The 19,733-nt window shown below is 43.0% G+C and overlaps 1 protein-coding gene across 1 annotated transcript; it reads right to left on the bottom strand.

The window, feature by feature from the left end:
* Window positions 1–10,462: 10,462 nt before the first annotated feature.
* LOC127651088 (integrin alpha-L-like) lies at window positions 10,463–17,607 on the bottom strand. The gene is made up of 10 exons (XM_052136812.1): window positions 17,462–17,607; window positions 16,620–16,749; window positions 16,366–16,508; window positions 12,415–12,561; window positions 12,140–12,336; window positions 11,858–11,988; window positions 11,580–11,728; window positions 11,108–11,274; window positions 10,901–11,023; window positions 10,463–10,739 (listed from the first exon to the last, which is right to left on the bottom strand). The coding sequence occupies exons 3-10, from the start codon at window positions 16,397–16,399 to the stop codon at window positions 10,725–10,727; spliced, it is 963 nt and encodes a 320-aa protein (XP_051992772.1). The 5' UTR covers window positions 16,400–16,508; window positions 16,620–16,749; window positions 17,462–17,607; the 3' UTR covers window positions 10,463–10,724.
* Window positions 17,608–19,733: the final 2,126 nt, after the last annotated feature.

Raw genomic sequence — 19,733 nt, 5'->3', positions numbered from 1 at the left:
TCCTTCAGTAATCATGATAAATTGTATTATAGAAATCACTTGCATTATATCAAACACAGTTGGATCATTAAAATAAGCTTAACATTGTCTTTGTGTTTGTTTTTGAGTTGCCACAGTATGCAATAGACTGGCGTGTCTTAAGGTCAATATTAGGTCAAAAATGGCAATAAAGAAACAGCTTTCTCTAGAAACTCATCAGTCAATCAATGTTTTGAGGAATGAAGGCGATACAATGCTTGAAATTGCCAAAAAACTGAAGATTTCATACAAAGGTGTCACTACAGTCTTCAAAGACAAAGCACAACTGTCTCTAACAAGGACAGAAAGAGATGTGGAAGACCAGATGTGCAACTAAACAAGAGGATAAGTACATCAGAGTCTCTAGTTTGAGAAATAGACGCCTCACATGTCCTCCGCTGACAGCTTCATTGAATTCTACCCGCTCAACACCAGTTTCATGTACAACAGTAAAGACTCAGGAGGTCTTATGGGAAGAATTGCAAAGAAAAAGCCACTTTTGAAACAGAAAAACAAAAATAAAAGGTTCGAGTGGGCAAAGAAACACAGACATTGGACAACAGATAATTGGAAAAGAGTGTTATGGATCTAAACCCCACTGAGCTTTTGTGGGATCAGTTAGACTGTAAGGTGCGTGAGAAGTGCCCGACAAGACAGACACATCTATGGCAAGTGCTACAGGAAGTGTGGGGTGAAAGATCAAGTGGTACAGGAAGTGTGAGGTGAAAGGTCAAGTGGTACAGGAAGTGTGGGGTGAAAGGTCAAGTGGTACAGGAAGTGTGAGGTGAAAGGTCACCTGAGTATCTGGACAAACTGACAGCTAGAATAAGAAGGATCTGTAAAGCTGTCATTGCTGCACATGGAAGATTTCTTTTTGAAGTAGTTTAATAAGTTTTGAAAAACAATTTCAAACTGTAATAGTAATTTAATCACGTTATTAATGTCCTGACTATACATTGTGATCAGTTGAATGCCACTTTGGTGAAAAAAAGTAGGCTACCAATTTCTTTCATCAGAGCAAAATCTGTACATTATTCCAAACTTTTGTCTGCCAGTGTGTATATATATATATATAAATAAATATATAATAGATAATGCAGGCATATTAAATAGTAACCTCTGTCTGTTCCTTCTTCCTTGTTTTTTTTCTAGAGCCTCCATCCCACTCCTTCTATCCTTCCCCTCTTCCTCTCCTTGTGGTGGCAGGTGGTGGTGGCCTAGTGTGAGGCCTCTGGTTTTGCTCCTCACACTTTGGAGGTGGGCAGGGAGTTCAGTGGAGCAGATGGGAAGTCCCACGGTCTGGTTCAGGGAGGTGTAACGGGTCACATACATCTGATGGCACTTTTAGTCAGAGCACCCTTCTTGAGTTGGACTCTGCTAAGCAGATTGGTATTTCTGATCTGAAGTCTCCTGGTGTTTCTGATATTAATATCTGCAATGCCCCTTCAGCCAAACCACTCTGTCAAAGTGTTTTATTTGAACCAATTTTTATCATTTAGTTATTATCATTTAAATGTGTTTTACATTTTTGCAAGCCTAAATATTCAACTCAATTATGTTTTCTGCCATGTAATAGGCTAAATGCCAACGGCTGTTGTGACGTACTTCAGCTGAAATCTCAGCCACCACGAATACTTCCGGTTAGTCTAAGCGTCGACTTGTTTTAGTTTTTTTTATTGAACAAAAAGCACAGGGGATACATGTATCAAGCACAGAAAAATAAAATAAAATACAAATAAGACAGTACACTCAAAGTAAGTGTGGAATAATTAATGCTTCTCAACTTCTCTGGTGATGTAATGTGGAATAATGAAGGCCTCTTTTATGTATCTCTTGTTGGGGGTAGCTACAGCTGCTCCCTGCTCTAAAGATGTTCTAGGGAATGTGTTTTTGTCTCACGTTTCGCACGTAGCTCAAACATGTATGTCACCCCCATATAAGGTAAAGAACTATTTCATTGGTGAGGGTCCAGTGGAATGTGGTTTTCTGGACCATAAAACAGAGTGTTGAGACAATAAACTTAGAAGAGGAGATTTGATACCACTGAGTCTCTGTGTCATTTCTTTTCTTCCCTCAGCTGAGCCGTATCGAGACGGGGATTGCAGATCAACAAATAAATTAAATACATTGGATGACAAAATTATCTAACAGTAAGCAAGGCAGTAGCCTAGATAAGGGATAGTCCACTAAAAAAATAAACACAATTCACAAGACATGCATAGAGTCGACTTGTTTTAGTAGCTGCTTCTAGTTTTTTTACAGTCTATGAGTTGATATGAAGTCATCAAAGTTTAAATACCAGAGAGTGTCTGGTACTACTGCCGAACACTGTTGTGTGCCACAGTGCCAGGCATCCGGAAAGTACAATTCTGTACTTAGTTTTTTACTTTTCCTGCTGATGAGGAGCTGAGGCGTAAGTGGATCGTTAATATTCGCGAGGGACAAATTCACCGTTACGCCTCACACCGGGTGTGTAGCCGGCACTTCAGAACGGAAGACATCCGTGAACCAGCATCAGAAACAGGTCGTCGGCTGTTAAAAAAGGGTGTTGTTCCGGTTTTATTTGAGTGGAACAACTTCTCCCTTCCACCTACAAGACCGGGGTTTGGGAGAGAAGGGAAAGACCACCGCCGCCAGAGGATGACTGGGAGGATACACCGGACCACGGAACATTCGGCGTCCCCATGCAACACGACTACTGGCGTCGAAACCTGAAGCTGCAGTCGTTGATTTGGTGTTGGAGGAAAATGCGTTTCTCCGGGAGGAAAATCGCCTGTTACGCCAACAGATCGAGGGGCTTACACTGAGGCAGCGGTTCGGCATTCATCGTTTTGCTGCCTCGGACAAGGATATCAGGTTCTTTACAAGGTAACTTACGTCTAGACAGGTAGGCTTAGGCTAACGTGTGTGTGTGTGAAAGAGAATTATTATTATTTTTTATTTTTTTAAGCATCGAGTCAGGAGCACATCCCAGATTTGTTTTTTTATTTAGTATTTTTTTACGTCATTACACCGTTTAGAGCATAAGAAACAAATTAAAAAATATATTTTATTCATATTTTATGCTATGTCCTCTGTAGAAAACACCAGGTTGTTTTAAAAATAAAATGACATGAAATTACATGCATAGGTAAAAACAATGTTTTTTTTTTTATTCGCCAATCAATTTCTATGTTTCAGGATTTTTTTAACCAAACTTTGTTTAAAGATAATTCTCAACTATGTTATGAAAGACATAATGGAATTGATTGATATATGATTTTCCATCCCAAAAAAGTGTAAAAATGGGAGTATTGATTGGCAACATTTTCATAATAATATTAAATAATTATTAGGAATGTTGATATGTAACTTATTTCCCTATTTATTGTTCTGTCTCCCAAAATGCCTGATAAACAATGTGCCTTAGTGTTTTCAATTTGCACAAATACATTTATTTAAAGTTATGTGTGTACATTTTGTGTTAATTATGAACCGTTATTAATAGTGTATCTGTATTCCATTTCTTTAGGTTTGCATCATATGATCTACTGATGCGTTTCTGGGGCTTGATTGCGAACTCACTACCATCCATGGTCAGTGTTCGACAAGCACAAAGAGGAGCTCTCACAGAGTCAAATGCTACAACCCATTCCCTGAGTTTTTCCTATTTTTGAATTACCTTGCCCTTGGGTCTAAGCAGCGGACCTTGCTGACCGGTATGGTATTCATCAGTCCACGGTCAGCAGAATCATTACTACATGGAGCAACTTCCTGTTCACAGTACTCGGCTCAGTGAGGATCTGGATACCTGAAGAGGAGATACAGAGAAAACTGCCTGCAGACTTCAAGGACTACCCCGACACCACAGTCATCCTTGACTGCACTGAGCTGAGGTGTCAATGCCCATCTTCCCCTCTCCTCCAAAGTGAGGTATTTTCCTCCTACAAGTCCCACTGCACTCTGAAGGGGCTCATTGGGATCAGCGCCACATGGGCCAGTGACATTTGTGTCTGCGCTGTATGCTGGGTCTATCAGCGACAAACAGATTACCCGTGAATCTGGTCTCCTCAGTCTGCTCAAACCTGGGATGGCTGTCATGGTAGACAGAGGTTTCCTCATTAATGACATTGTGCCCTGCAAGGTTTACAGGCCAGCCTTCCTCTCTGGCAGGCCTCAAATGTCTGCATCTGAGGTTAGGGAGACCCAGGCCATAGCACGTGTAAGGGTGCATGTGGAGCGCTTCATTCGCCGGGTCAAAGAGCACAATTTTTTCGATTCTGTGATTCCCCTACGGGTTTTTGGGAGCATCAACCAACTGTACACGGTGGCTTGTCTCCTTACAAACTATGAAAATGGGCCACTGGTAAAGGCCTGGGCAAAGAAGCCTGAGATCTGAGGATTTCCAACGTGCAACCACACTGTATATTTATACACTTTCATAAAGGCACTGCATATCAGGCTTTCAGCCAGACGACCTTCAACAAGCAATTGCACATAACATACATAAAAACTATGTATTATATGTGCAGTGCACTGATGAGGGACGTCTGAGTAAAAGCTTGATATGCAGTGCCTTTATGAAAGATTTATGAAAGCTTTGTGATATTAAAAATAATTGTTAGTAATCTGCTTTTGTTTGGTCTCTCATTTTTAATTCCTGTCTTTTACCTTTTAAAACTAAATTTAAGCCGTACAAAACACCAAAATGCTCAGATTTATCAAGTCATTTATTACTTACCCTAAGCATTACATCACAATTAAAAACATTTCACTGTCAAATATATTTACACTGCAATCAAGTCATTAATTGGCCAAGAAGGCATTGAGGTAGAAATAAAAAAGAAATAGTCAACTTTTTCTTTAATGGTTTGTATGACTTGCATGTCACGGGAATTCTCTGAATGAACATGTCATCCTCTGTGTAAATGACAAAGTCACACCAGTCACAGCCAGAAATCAACATTTGTCCCTGGACTTGCCAGTAATAAGGATGGGTTCAGCCTCAGTGTATGTGTACCCTCCTTTATCACAACATAAGGGCAGTCCACATAGCTAGTTACATTTGGGCATTTAATTTCTAACAGGCCAAACACTGGCTGCCCCTCAGGATCGTACACAAGCCCATCAGGTGTTGACCCCATCCATGGTGAGTCAGGGTGGATCAGGAACCCACATGGGTAGTGGTTGACTTCCCTCACCTTGCAGTACTCCTCTACTGCTACAGGCTCCAGGGCAAGACCCCGCCGCATGTCAGCAGTCTGATGGCAAGATCCCAGAAGCCTTTTTGCCAGGTTTTCAGCAGAGCTTTCCCCCCTGGTGTGGCAAACTTCTCTAAATTTAGTAGAGGTGATGCAGCACCTCCTTAGTTGGTGCCACTCAGCGCAGGAACTCTGCTCTCGCGTGCTTTTTTCAACTTTGTGTGCCGTCTCAAAAGATGTCGCAAGGGATGCCAGATGATGGTGCTGATGTTCAGAAAACACAAATGCACAGGTAGGGGGTCCCAGTCTGTAATCCGAGAGTGGCAGCTGTGGGGAGAAGGGGCACCTGTGTGTGGACGGGTACTGGGGACTGCCATTACTGGTAGCTGATAGGAAAGCACACTTCCCTCCTGCACCGGACCGAACATGGACTCAATCAGAGGTACATCACTCGAGATAGCCATTGCTGTGATCATGGGAGCTTCGTCTGCACTAAGTCCATGGTACGTCTCCTGAACTTTCAGAGTGGAGATGTCTGGCAGAGGGCAGATAACTCCTTTATACAAGTTGCTTCTGTGGAAAAAAGACAAACAAATGTGTTAGAATTAAGAAGTAAATGTGCAAAGCAGTGAGTTTTGTGCGTGTGACAGATCGCAAATGTATATATATCGCAATATGCATATGGCATGAACAAAAGACAAAGAGAAAATCACTCACTGCTGTGGGCTGAATAATTTTTGTAGCTTTAATAAGAATCAGTATATATTTAATTCATACAGTGAAAACTAAGCAGTGTTTTATTTTTTAATTTGATTATTTAGTATCTGTTGTTAAATAAACTTAACGTAGGATAACCTAAACCCCGTGGTTTACACTGATGTTAAAATAACACTTCTTATGCTACTGTAAAACACTGATGTTCACTTTCAGAAGTTGTAGGGATGTTTTCTTGTCACAAAAATAACGTGAAACAAGTATGTAGGTTATATAATTCATTTTGAATATACTTTTAAGAAGTTACGTTTATTTTACACACTTTAAGCATTATCAGTATCACATATCGAATATCGATGTATAAATATATAGTTTATATAAAATAATGTTCATAAATCAATTTCCTAAACTTAAACCACTAACCTTTTTTTGGTTTCACTTTTTAAACTTTTTTATTCTACTTTTAAATGAGACCACACTTAAGTCTCAAGCTTTATTTTATTTTTTTGACAGACATTTTTGTCCACCATGGACCTATGTGTAACTTTTTTAATTGATGCACAAGGGTTGAGCAAGTAAGTACTTCTGAGGGTGCGTAAATGTATGTGTGCAAATGGATTTGTTGTGTGTGTTTAGTATAGATAACAACATACCTGATTCCTTCTGCAAGTCTCCTTTCTTTTGGTCTGGCTGATATAATGACCATGTCATTAACTGGACCAGGTTGAATACCCTGCAACGAAATAAAAACATGTTTGAGAAACATCCAAGAGATATCCATACATAAAATGAAAGAGTCATTAAAAGGCTTGCTACCATGGTCCTTGGTTTGTGCCACTTTTGTTCAGTTTCTGTGCAGCTGAACACTGGGGAACTGATATAAGCCTCAGCTGGGAGTAGTCGCCGTCTGGTACAGTAGAGCTGCCACATGACTGCACAAGGCTGTACCTGCCACACAGGTACACTGGCATCTCAGTAACACCACCGGCTTTGAATCCCTTAGCACAATCTGTTACAACAACAAATATTTGTTAGAAAACTGTACCGGCTACAACTGCAATTAAAGAGAAACACTAAATTTGTGAACGGCTGTTAGCAAAAAATCTGTTAGTGAACTTTAAAATGTGCAAAGTGATACAGGGATTGTTACAATTTATTTAGCCTATAGTTGACCATGTCAGATGTAATATATCATGATTAATCTCACTATACTCATTTTAAAATAGTAGTGCAGAATAAGTAATGAAGAAATTATAGAAACTCTTAACAAAATCTTGCTTCTGTGGGAGCCATTAATTTTATATTCTTTCTGGCACACCCTGTATTCATATTTCACATGATATCTCAGGTACCATATGATTCATATAGTGCAATGATGATGTTTATCTGGATCTAATTCACAGCAATGATATGGCTCACAGAAACTTCATTTTGACAAAAAAAGAACCTGTTTCTTCTGAACCTGAACTGAACCTGCAGGATGACTTTCCCTTACACTCAGACAGTGAGGCTTCTGGCTTTTCCTCATAGATCTGAAGCACTCAGACCTAACCGTGACCTCTCCTGACTCCTTGTTTGAAACTGTGATTAACATAGAGGTTAGGGTATTGCATTTCAGAAACACAAAATATTCATGATGTTAACCTATCACTCTGCTAACATTATTAACGTTGCTTCCTCACTGTGCTATCTTTGGCTAGTAAAGAGCCAATGAGCTAGCATGTATCGTTTTTGGTAAACTCAAAACAGAGGCTTGTTAACTTACCTTCGTAGTTGTTTATATAGCTGGACACATACAATTTAAAACCTTTGTCCTTTTTTGATGTTGGTGTATTCGATGTGGTCTGGATGATCCGATGTACATCGTTTGCCGTTATACTCGGCAGGTCCTGCAGCGATCGCATACGCTACCGTGGACCGGAAGTACTGAAGCTGGCTGAAAAATGCGGAAGTACCAGAACGGAAGTGCGCGGCATTAAGCCTATTCAATCAGAGCTCATAGGCTAAAAGGCTAAAAGAAGGGAATGGATTTAAGAAAAGCATTTTACCTAGGATAAGGATGGGTGAAAGTAATTGATGTAACTAAAAAGAACAAACAAGTGTAGAGATGTGGTCCTCAGGACAAGAGTTTTAACACCAGCACTCGGTGCGTTCAGTTTTTCGAATTGTGAGTACAGCGGTTTATTACCTTTTGCTGTGTTTTGTTACTGGATATAAGTGAAGCTGTCTTAAACATTATTTAGGTTGATAAATGGATATAATTTCATTCACTCAAACAAAGAAAATCCATCAAATTGAATTAAAGGTGCAAAATGTAACAATTTTAATGTAATATTCGCCCCTTTTTTGCCAATGTGTGAGCGGCTTTTAATGCAACTTCTAAAATGAGCCCTTCCCGGACTTCCTAGGTTGCGTATTAAAGCCAGCAGTGACTCAGCTCGCTGCGTGCCACTCACATCCCGGGCAACCTCAACGCGCTATCAAGACAACGCTTGCCCAGAGGAGAGTGGAGGCTTCACCCCCAATCGGTCCAGCTGATTTGGGAACGGTTTGGCAAGGCCTAACCTTGGCTGGCACACAACTGGCCCACAGGGCTGTGAAAGTACACATTTCCTCCACAGAGCCTTCTTGAATTCGCCGCCTGTTGCGGCCGAACCATTGTCGTCTCCTCAGAAAAATCCTGAATGAAACAGATGCATTTTCCCTCCCTTTATACCCGTATGTCCGGGGGCGGGACATGCAAATTCTGTCTGCCAATTTCTCATTGGCCTTTTCTCATAGATCAGAGATGCAAAAGGCGCTCAAGAGAGACCCCTAGTGTCATTTCTTCGACACAACGTCTCGATCCCTCCATCAGGGAACGTAGGTTACATCCGTAAGGTTTTATTCATTTCATTTTGTCATTAAATTTCATAGAATTTTGTTATAAAACTGAAATGTGTAAATCTGAAATATAGGCAAGTTTTTGGAGTGAGCTCTCTAGAGGGTAATTTGATTAGACATTTATTAAACAACATTTTCTTTTTCACTTGTTAATTTTGCAAATATCTGGCATATTTTAAAGTATTTACATGCCACAATTTCAGACACATGTACAGGCAAGGGATAAAGAAGTATATTCTGGCTGCAGTCTCTGTTTCAAAACATTTACTAGGAAGTGATGATATATCATACGCTGGTATATAGGTTTGTGTGGTTTGCACCTTTTAGATACTGACATCACCTGTCAATCAACTCAAGAATGCGCATGTGCATAAGCTGTACAAACGTACAAATTTTGGTTCCCGTCTGTCGCTCACTTCAACGTTGTGTCGAAGAAGCAACACTAGGGGTCTCTTGAGAGCCTCGCAAATCTGTGAACTTGAGAAAAGGAAATATTGGCTGACAGAATTTGCATTTCCAGCCCCCCGGATAAACGGGTATAAAGGGAGGTAAATGCGTCTGTCCATTCAGAATTTTACTTCGGAGCCGAGCGGTTGTGTGATCAGTGAGATGCATTTACAAGACTGTTCACTTCATCTCTGCAAGAATGTATGCTGTTGGATTTATGGCACATATCAATGTCTTTCTCCTTCTCTGCACAGCAGTGCAGCTTTGCCCCTGGGCACTTCGCCAGAGGTTTTAATTTCGTTTATTTTTCTAAAAGATTTTATTTCTCTAAAAGAGCAATACGTGTCTTTCTAAAGATGCCCTGCCGCCCTTGTGTATTTCCTGGATGCGGTCGAGTTCTCTCCACTCCTGACGGTCACAGGTGTCACAGCGATTGGTTCCTCGGGTCTGTGCGCCGCTCACAGCCAACACCCCCCGGCCCGATTCCTTTCTACACCTGTGTCCCGAGAACGCCGCCATCTGGCGGGATCGCCCAGTGATCCCCTCCAAGGTCTGTAGGATGATGTCGTCACTTACCTCCAAAGTCTACAGTGCCACCGGACAGGCCGCTTCAGCCTTGCATGCCAAGTTCATCAGACCAAGGCACTTGGGTAGTCCTGACCCCGACGTGTTGCAGGAACTGCGCTCAGCGTCCGACCTCGCCCTCAGGGCCACGAAGGTCACAGCGTGGACACTCGGGCAGGCGATGGTTCAGGAACGACATCTGTGGCTGAAACTGGTCGAGATACAGGACGTGGACAAAGCACGCTTCCTCAACGCCCCCGCAGGAAGCGCACGCCCCCCATCTCACAAACATTCTCCTGGACCCGGAAGGCTTTCGGGTATCTCGCAGACATATATTCCCTTAGTAGCGCTGTCAAAGCTGACACCCAAACACTCGGCTCTGAAGAAAAATCTGAATCAGTGTATGCATTCCAGCTCCGTTTTTATACCCGCAAATTCCACTCCCCAATTCTCATTGGCTTTTTCTCAAAGTTTGAGACAACGTTGAGTGAGTGACAGAAGGGGAAAGAAATTGAATTACAGTAATTAATTACTTAGTAATGCATTGCACCCTGCTTATAATAATAAATAAACATTATATTAACATTAGATAACACAATAAATATTGTTAAACCTGGCTCCAAGATGCAGCATAAAGGGAAAGCAACACAAATTGGTAATCTAGAAAAAGTATTTATTAACACAAAGCAACGGCAACATAATCAGAACAGCAGTAATCAGTTGTGTCAGTCAGTCATGTATATAAATGTATGAACGTGAAGTGTTGTATCAGTGAGTGTATGGATGCTCAATAAAAACAACAGCCAAAATTGAAATGGGGGCTGGCAGATGGCCTAAGCAGCAACCACAACTAGCAGAAGCACAGCGTTTAAATCGGTCACCGCAACAAGGCTCATGTGCGCACAAACCACGACACAATCACATCAACTGAACCTGCAAAGAAAGAAAAGAAAACACATGGGTACCACACTGACTGGGCCATAATAATATTAATTTATTAATATATAATTATACTGTATCTGTATACTGCCCTGACAGTTTATAACAATTAAAAACTTTATAAAATTGATACATTTATATGAATCGCAGTTCACCTCAGCATTCTCTTCTGTCCTGCTGTCGATATCAAGAACAGCCATTGAGTGTCCCACCATCATCCGAGTTTGCCAGAAATTCATCCGTATCTTCAGAGGAGACAGTGTGTCTGCAACACATCGCTAAAACAAACGGAATATCTCAAATTGAAGCTGATGTGATCGTGTAGAGTTTTAAAAGCTCAAGCTGTGATAGACAACACATACTGGCATGAAGATTGGGAAGGTGAAACAGGAAAAATCATCATCCAGCAGAATGAACCTCTGCAGAGTTCTAGATGATGAATGATTTGGATCAAAGAATGCTCGACTTGTTTTTGTTAAATCATCCAAGTATAGGTTGATCGTTACATTCAGACTCCGTATTACTGATCCTGAGAGAGATGAAAGAGGTAAGACATCATTACAGTGAGTTTTCCATTGTTTTGATCACCTGCAGTGCGAAAACCGTAAGTTCGATCAGTTAAAAAAGTCAAAGCACACTATTCCAGAACAATCTTAAGGTCTGCACCAAGTTTGGTGAATGTAGCTTTAAAGCTCTAGAAGGAGTCCGTTTTAGAAATTTTGGATTAGGGTTTCTCAAAAAACAATGTTTTATCAGTATGTTGGCTTCAACTTAATGGAACAATTGAAAATGAAATAGAAGTCAAATGTATGAACTATAATAGCGTAACATTACCTGTGCTAATGGTCCTCTCCGTCACATTGAAACAAGAAGTGAGGTTAAATGCGAGAAACACATCAGCACTCGGACATTCAAAGTCCTTTAGACTGATTTCATGCGGGTTGCAACTCAGTTGTGAAGATACAGATATCACCGGCCGAGCTCTGAGATAAAGATGAAGATAAATTAGTGAATAACTAACAGTATCAAGTAGACACACGGATTGATTTTGTTATTTCAACTGATGTTGAAAGTGAATATTTCATTTATAATAGTGTTGTGAAAAGTCCTACTTCAGCAGTACGATCGCTCCTTGAGCTCCGACTACAATATCAGGCAGATTATCATCGCTCATGTCCATCTGACCTGATAGAGACACTCCAAACTGATGTATCCCAGGAAGAACTGACTGTGCTGGAATCCGCTAAACACACAGACACATGTTTTTCTGTCATAGTGGAGACTTTCCATTGATTTTCTACTGAGCTGATGATATTTTCGGCATTTTATACACACAAGTTTGTTCTGCTGGTTAGTTTTGTTCAGCTGTGCATTAAAGCTCGTGTTCCTCTGACCTGAGGAGTACGTGTCGGGTGGATGCCGTGTTTCCTCTCGCCGAGGTAAATGTAAACAACTCCCCATTCATCCTCCAGTGGCTCCCAACAGCTACATCCGGCACACTGTCTCCATTCAGGTCCTTTAGTGACGCCAACGATGCAGCAAACCTGCCAGTTGTTGACTCGCTCACAGTGAGAATCTGCTGCAGAATGAACTACAGACAGAACAAGAATGATGAATGATGACATAAACCAACATGAGCAGCTGCTGAGAGAGGTGAAACTGTAAGTACCTGCTCCGTTAAAGCGTAAACGTACATACGTCCTTCTCTCCTCGGATGAGGCTGGGAAAACAATGGCGCTCCGACAAGGAGAAAATCTGTGTTTCCATCCAAGTCGACATCTAACAAACTTAAAGATGCTCCAAAATATGATCCAATCTAAAAATCACAAAATGAGCATAATATCAAGTCAAGTCGAGTGGTTTTTATTGTCGTTCGACCATATACAGTTAGTACAGTACACAGCGAAATGAGACAACGTTCCTCCAGGACCATGGTGCTACATATAACAACATAGGACAAACACAGGACCACATGAAACTACACAGACTAAATAATAATACGACATAAAGTGCACGTGTGCAAAACAGTACGGGACCGTACAATAAATTACTAAAAGGAACAGAAAATAGACACAGTAAGAGACAGTGCAGTGCCGCCCAGTACACATTTGTAATGAATAGTGCAAAAAGATGACACTTTCTAAAAAAAAATGCCAAATATAAACATAGCATACTATGAAATAGTGTTCTATGGACACAGCAGTTATTGAGGTATCAGCCAGGTAAAGTGACAATGAATTAAAGTGCAACTCTGGACATGTGCTAAAGTTGGATGGTGTACAGGTGTGTGTGTGTGTCAAACCAGTCTCTGAGTGTTGAGGAGTCTGATGGCTTGGGGGAAGAAGCTGTTACACAGTCTGGCTGTGTGGGCCCAAATGCTTCTGTACCTGTTGCCAGACGGCAGGAGGGTGAAGAGGTTGTGTGAGAGGTGTGTGGGGTCGTCCACAATGCTGGTTGCTTTGCGGATACAGTGTTTTCTGTAAATGTCTTTGATGGAGGGAAGAGAGACCCCGATGATCTTCTCAGCTGTCCTCACTATCCTCTGCAGGGCTTTGCGGTCTGAAATGTCCGAAATGTCCCAAACCAGGCAGTGATGCAGCTGCTCAGGATGCTCTCAATAGTCCCTCTATAGAATGTAGTGAGGATGGGGGGTGGGAGATGTGCTTTCCTCAGCCTTCGGAGAAATTAGAGACGCTGCTGGGCTTTCTTGGTAATAGAGCTGGTGTTGAGGGACCAGGTGAGGTTCTCCACCAGGTGAACACCAAGGAATTTGGTGCTCTTGACGATCTCCACAGAGGAGCCATCGATGTTCAGCGGAGAGTGTTCACCTTGTGCTCTCCTAAAGTCAACAACCATCTCTTTTGTTTTGTCTACATTCAGGGACAGGTTGTTGGCTCTACACCAGTCCGTTAGCCGCTGCACCTCCTCTCTGTATGCTGACTCGTCGTTCTTGCTGATGAGACCCACCACGGTCGTGTCATTGGCGAACTTGATGATGTGGTTCGAGCTGTGCAATGCTGCACAGTCGTGAGTCAGCAGAGTGAACAGAAGTGGCCCCTGGGGGGCCCCAGTGCTCAGTGTGGTGGTGTTGGAGATGCTGTTCCCGATCCGGACTGACTGAGGTCTCTCAATCAGGAAGTCCAGGATCCAGTTGCAGAGGGAGGTGTCCAGGCCCAGTAGGTTCAGCTTTCCAATCAGGTGCTGAGGAATTATTGTGTTGAATGCTGAGCTGAAGTCTATGAACAGCATTCGAACGTATGAGTCCTTATTGTCTAGGTGGGTGAAGGCCAGATGGAGGGTGGTGGCGATGGCGTCGTCAGTTTGGACGGTTTGGACGATACTCGAACTGCAGTGGGTCTAGTTAGGGGGGCAGCTGGGTCTTAATGTGCCTCATGATGAGCCTCTCGAAGCACTTCATGATGATGGGTGTAAGTGCAACAGGACGGTAGTCATTGAGGCAGGATACTGAAGACTTCTTTGGCATGGGGACGATGGTGGTGGACTTGAAGCACATTGGAACAACGGCACTGCTCAGAGAGATGTTGAAGATGTCAGTAAGAACATCTGCCAGCTGGTCTGCACATCCTCTGAGCACTCTGCCAGGAATGTTGTCTGGTCCAGCAGATTTCCGTGGATTGACTCTACGTAGAGTTTTCCTCACATCAGCTGTGGTAAGACAGAGCACCTGGTCATTGGGAGAGGGGTGGTCTTCCTCACCACCATGTCGTTCTACACTTCAAACCTAGCGTAGATGTCGTTCAGTGCATCTGGAAGGGAGGCATCTTTGTCACAGGCAACAGATGTTGTTCTGTAGTTGGAGATGGCCTGGATGCACTGCTACATGTGCTGCATGTCGCTGCTGTCCTGGAAGTGACTGTGGATTCTCTGGGCGTGTGCGCGCTTTACCTCTCTGATGGCCCGGAACAGTTTGGCCCTCGCTGTTCTTAGGGCCACCTTGTTGCCTGCTCTGAAGGCGGAGTCTCGGGTCCTCTGCAGTCATCCACGGCTTCTGGTTGAGGCGTGTGGTGATGGTCTTGGAGAAAGTGACGTCATCAATGCAATTGCTGATGTAGCTGGTCACTGATGCTGTGTATTCCTCCAAGTTGGTAGAGTCGCCATATGTTGCAGCCTCCCTTAACATGTGCCAGTCAGTACACTCAAAACAGTCCTGAAGCGCAGAGATGGCTCCTGCAGGTTTTCACCTGCTTCTGGAGCGGTTTTGTGTGCCTGACGAGCGGACTGTATGCTGGAATTAGCATAACAGATATGTGGTCTGAGCAGCCAAGGTGGGGCGGGGCTCTGCCCAGTAAGCGCCTGGGATGTTTGTGTAAACAAGATCAAGCGTGTTCCACCTTTCGTTGCAAAGTCCACATACTGATGGAATTTAGGGAGCACTGTCTTGAGATTCGCATGGTTGAAATCTCCGGCGACAATAAACAGTCCGTCAGGGTGAGCGTTCTGCAGTTCGCTAATAGCCCCATACACTTCACAGAGCGCTTCCTTCACGTTAGCGCTGGGGGGAATGTAAACTCTGGTTATGATAACAGTGGTGAATTCCCGTGATAAATAAAAAGGTCTGCATCTAACAGTCACAAGCTCCACCAGCGATGAGCAGTAGCTAGAGACTAGCATAGAGTTCTTGCACCATTCCGTGTTGATGTAAACACACAAGCCACCACCACGAGTCTTACCGCAGAGAGCTGTATTTCTGTCGGCACGAAACGAGGCGAGCCCGTCTAGCTGAATAGCGGCGTCCGGAACACTGTCGCTGAGCCACGTCTCTGTGAAAACAAAGGCACAGCAGTCTCTAAACTCACGCTGCGTAGTCTGCTGGAGTCGGATGCAGTCCAGTTTATTATCCAGGGAGCGAACATTTGAGAGCAGCAGGGGCGAAAATTTCATCAAAATGTTGGGGGGGACAATAAACATAACAATTCTCAAGAGCAATTTTTGAAGGGGACACCAAGGTTTTTTTTGTTGTTGCCCCGTTTGCATTTGTATCATTTTATTTAATAAACAATTATTTTAAGAATATATCATTCTATTATTTACAATACACATATTTTAATGATATTTTAGGGGGGGACAACCCTCAGATGGGGGTCCTGACCCCCCGACCCCCCCGCGATTTCCGCCTATGGAGAGCAGGATAGACGGGGAGAGCCGGCCGGCTAGGGTTTGTTTTTAGCCTAGCATGGACCCCCGCCCTCTTGCCGCGCTTCCGCTTCCTCTCCCCCGGCCACCGGCATCAGGCGACGCCGAGGACTGGAGGCCTGGTCTCCGCAGCAAGCCGAGGTCGCGTAGCTTCTCTTGCAGATCATCTTGCAGCTTGGTTGTTGCATGAGTCTTATATTTGAGCAGTGTCTGGCGATGGTAAACACGAACACCGGTTGCTCTGATGTCCATGTGCTGTAAAAAGTTAGGCTAAGTAACAAAAATAGCACCATTTTGGATCCGGAGTGGCCGCTGCGTGCTACCGCGCCGCCATCTTGGATAAAAAAAATATGTATCTAATGTCATGTTAATGTTATTGCTAATGTAGTTCACAGGGTCTAAAACAATAACCATGTGTAAATGTGTCTGAGTGTCAGTGCAGACTGTAAACTGTACTATCACTGACCTGTTCTCCCGTGATTCTCCCCGTCACTCGCCATGTATTTTCAGTGTTAGTGAAGAGGGTCACCAGACCCCTGTCTTCAAAGGACGGACCCCCAGAGAACAGAAGAGACACGTCACCTCTGTGTCCCACCACAGTAGAGTAACCTGAACAACATCAGCACTGGTCAAAAAGCACTAGGGTTACGTTACTAACCCTAACATTAAAATTAAATTAAATAAAACTTAAACAAAAGACACAATGAAACATGAACACACCCATGTAAGAGTCTTTACTGAGAGCTGCATCTTTAATCTCTGTCTTTCTGAATCCAGATCCCGAATCAGTCACTTCATACAGAACTCCACACTGTTCATTAGATCCAACCGAACCCACAATCACAGAGTCCTGAGAAAAAAACATCAAAATCACCTTTTACTCTTCGCTGTGACTGGTTAATGGTACCACACATACACAGTTTGTATGTGTGTATATATACAGTATATATATACAGTATATATACAGTATATATATATATATATATATATATATATATATATATATATATATATATATTTACCAGGGCTAGTTGTAACACTTTTTACTCCAGTGAATATTTCTCGGGGACAGTAAGATTTCTGTATAACTGCACACCTTTTCTAGGTCAGTACTTTTGTACCACACAAAATAAAATCTCAATATCTTCTTTTCCCTGTTATTTTTTTATTGGGGAGAAATGCAGTTATAGCAGTGAACAGTATAATAAATATATTTGTTCGAAAGCACTTTTCATACAAAGCACAAAGCTTAACCCTATAAAGGCTATATGAAACAATAGTCAGTAAACTCACATTTTTAAAGAGTTTTATTAGAAACAGGAAGGCAAAAGGGTCCTATAAGCTGGCTGGGGGCCCTCATAGACACAGGGCCCTATTGAGGGGGCCTTGCTGTGGGGGCCACATATTCAAGCAAATATAAACATAAAGTTGATGGGTTGCCAGATCTTTCAGCCCAGGTGTTTATGAGTTACTGTGTGGTCATTCGAGCAGGTTCAGTAATTTTTCATATTTGCAACTCAATATGAAATACTGGAATAACAGAAATAATAATAATCTCGTACCTTGTTGGAGACCACACTGAATCCTCTCGAAGATATCTCATTCTGTCTGTCTGAGGTGAGAGCTCAGTGACCCTGAAACCAAAGCAGATCCTTCAACAGGTAAAACTTACAGTGATTGTACTTGTACTTCAAATATTAATTTAGATTGCACCTTCAACGCTGTTGATCTTGTTTTTCAGGTCGTCAATAATTCCATTGAGTCCAGCGTAATCTTGAATGTAGAATGTGTTGTTTTGTTTTGGTACTGAAGCCAGACTAGTGAGTTTCTTCAGATCAATATTTCCAACCTGACAAACAGAAGATTTAAATGTGTTACGCAATGTAATATTCTCAACGTTAAAAATATTGTGAATTATTTGTATTTTTTTTCACAAACTTCCCTATTTTCTGATTGATTCAGTCTGATTTGTTTACAGAATAAACCGCTGTGGCAGGGAGGAGGGCGGGCCGGGTCGTGATTCTACACACCCGGTCTCTTATCAGGCTAATCAAGCCCCTGAGAGGGATAAAGGCTGACTGCGGAGGATTGTGAGAGGGAGAGAGAGATCGCTTACAGACATGTCCGTCATGTTTGTCTTTTGTTTAAGTGAATCATTAAAATATTATTTATGTCGTCAAGCCGAAATTCGGAAGGAGGAGGGATACGCCGTAGTAGAGTTCACACCACTACCTTCCACTCCAACGGTGCAGCCGCCGCCATCTGCCGTGGGACGAGGAGCCCGCCGCCTGGATGCGGAAGAACGGCCGCCAACCGCGAAGTGGAGAAGGGGCTCCTAACCGACCACCTGGAGCTGTCGGGCCCCTACCAGCCGCTGAAACGCCGGGGTCTGAGACAGCCGACCGTGAAGCGGGAGGGGCTCGCTGCCGACTGCCTGGAGCGGGAGAACCGCTGCTAGGGGCGGGGAGACCCCTTTGTTCACCGAGAACGTGGCGGGGAGTTCCGTCCGGCCAGGGGCTGGAGGATTGCCTCCGATCCGCCCGTTAGAGGGTGGAGGAGTGGCCGAGGAACAAGCTGCGGCGTATCTGAGAACTGGCGAGTCTCTCAGCCTCTCTCTCTCTCACTGCCGCTCCGCTGGCCTTTTCCCTCTGGTTTAAATTTTACAGTGTTTTTTGGGGGTACTACATTGTTACAGGAAGTACCCCTATTTAATTATTTCTGTTTCCTCCCTTGTTCCCTCCCTCATCCAGGTGGACAGGAATGACCTCCCGGCAGACGGGGCTAAAGGCCCGGGGCTAAGGGGGAGTGTACGCCATGCCTGGGGCTCCCCAGCCTGAGAGAACGAGGGAGGAATGTGGCAGGGTGGAGGGCGGGCTGGGTCGTGATTATACACACCGGTCCCTTATCAGGCAAATCAAGCATCCGAGAGGGATAAAGGCCGACTCGTGGAGGATTGTGCGGGAGAGAGTGATAGTTTACGGACATGTCCGTCGTGTGTGTGTTTTTGTCTTTTATTTAAGTTTCTTTTTAAACTATTATTTATATTATCAAGCCGGTTCTCGCCTCCTCCTTTTCATTGAACTGCGCTACAACCGGTTCTTACAAAGTTGATTCGGTTAAAAAATCTGACTGATCTTGTTCTCAAATTAACATCTCGCTGGAGGGAGATTATTAGTGAATAATGACTTTAGTCTTACGGCTTTAGAAGACATGAAATATAGCACACATGTCTTCCGGACTAGTTTTATGCTATTTTGTCATTTTTGAGACTTGACAAACATGGTCACTGTGAACTGTCATTGTATGGAAAGAGTTTCTTCTCGTCTTCAACAGAGTAAATAACAGAATACAGGTTTGGGACATCCTTATGAAGAGTTATTATGCTTATTAATAAGTCTTTGCATAGATGCAGAATTCATGTTTAAGGACTCACCCCAATAACAAAGCGGAGGATATTTTGTTCATCACAGCTTTTGAGGATATTCTTAGTATCCCTATCAGTAGGGTCTCCATCTGTGATAATCAGCAGAACTTTTGTAGCTTTCAGATCTGCTCCAGATGATTGATTATTGAAGAGGTTACTTCTGTGGAACCAATAAAACAACACTGACACAAAAACAAACAGCTGAACTCATGTTGGATCATAAATCAAGTATTCCCCACAACATTAACATCTTGTTAAAGGTGCATATCCACAAGCAGGAATCTGGTCACCCTATGTATGGACCTACAGAGCTGAAATATTCTTCTAAAAATCTTAATGAGTGTTCAGCAGAAGAAAGAAAGTCAACCACGCCTGGGATGCATGAGGGCGAGTAAATGATGAGAGAAGTT

This window comes from Xyrauchen texanus, chromosome 10 (assembly GCF_025860055.1).
Source record: "Xyrauchen texanus isolate HMW12.3.18 chromosome 10, RBS_HiC_50CHRs, whole genome shotgun sequence".
NCBI classification, from domain to species: domain Eukaryota; kingdom Metazoa; phylum Chordata; class Actinopteri; order Cypriniformes; family Catostomidae; genus Xyrauchen; species Xyrauchen texanus.
The sequence above is the reverse complement of the archived record's forward strand: the minus strand, read 5'-3'. Positions and strand labels throughout refer to the sequence as shown.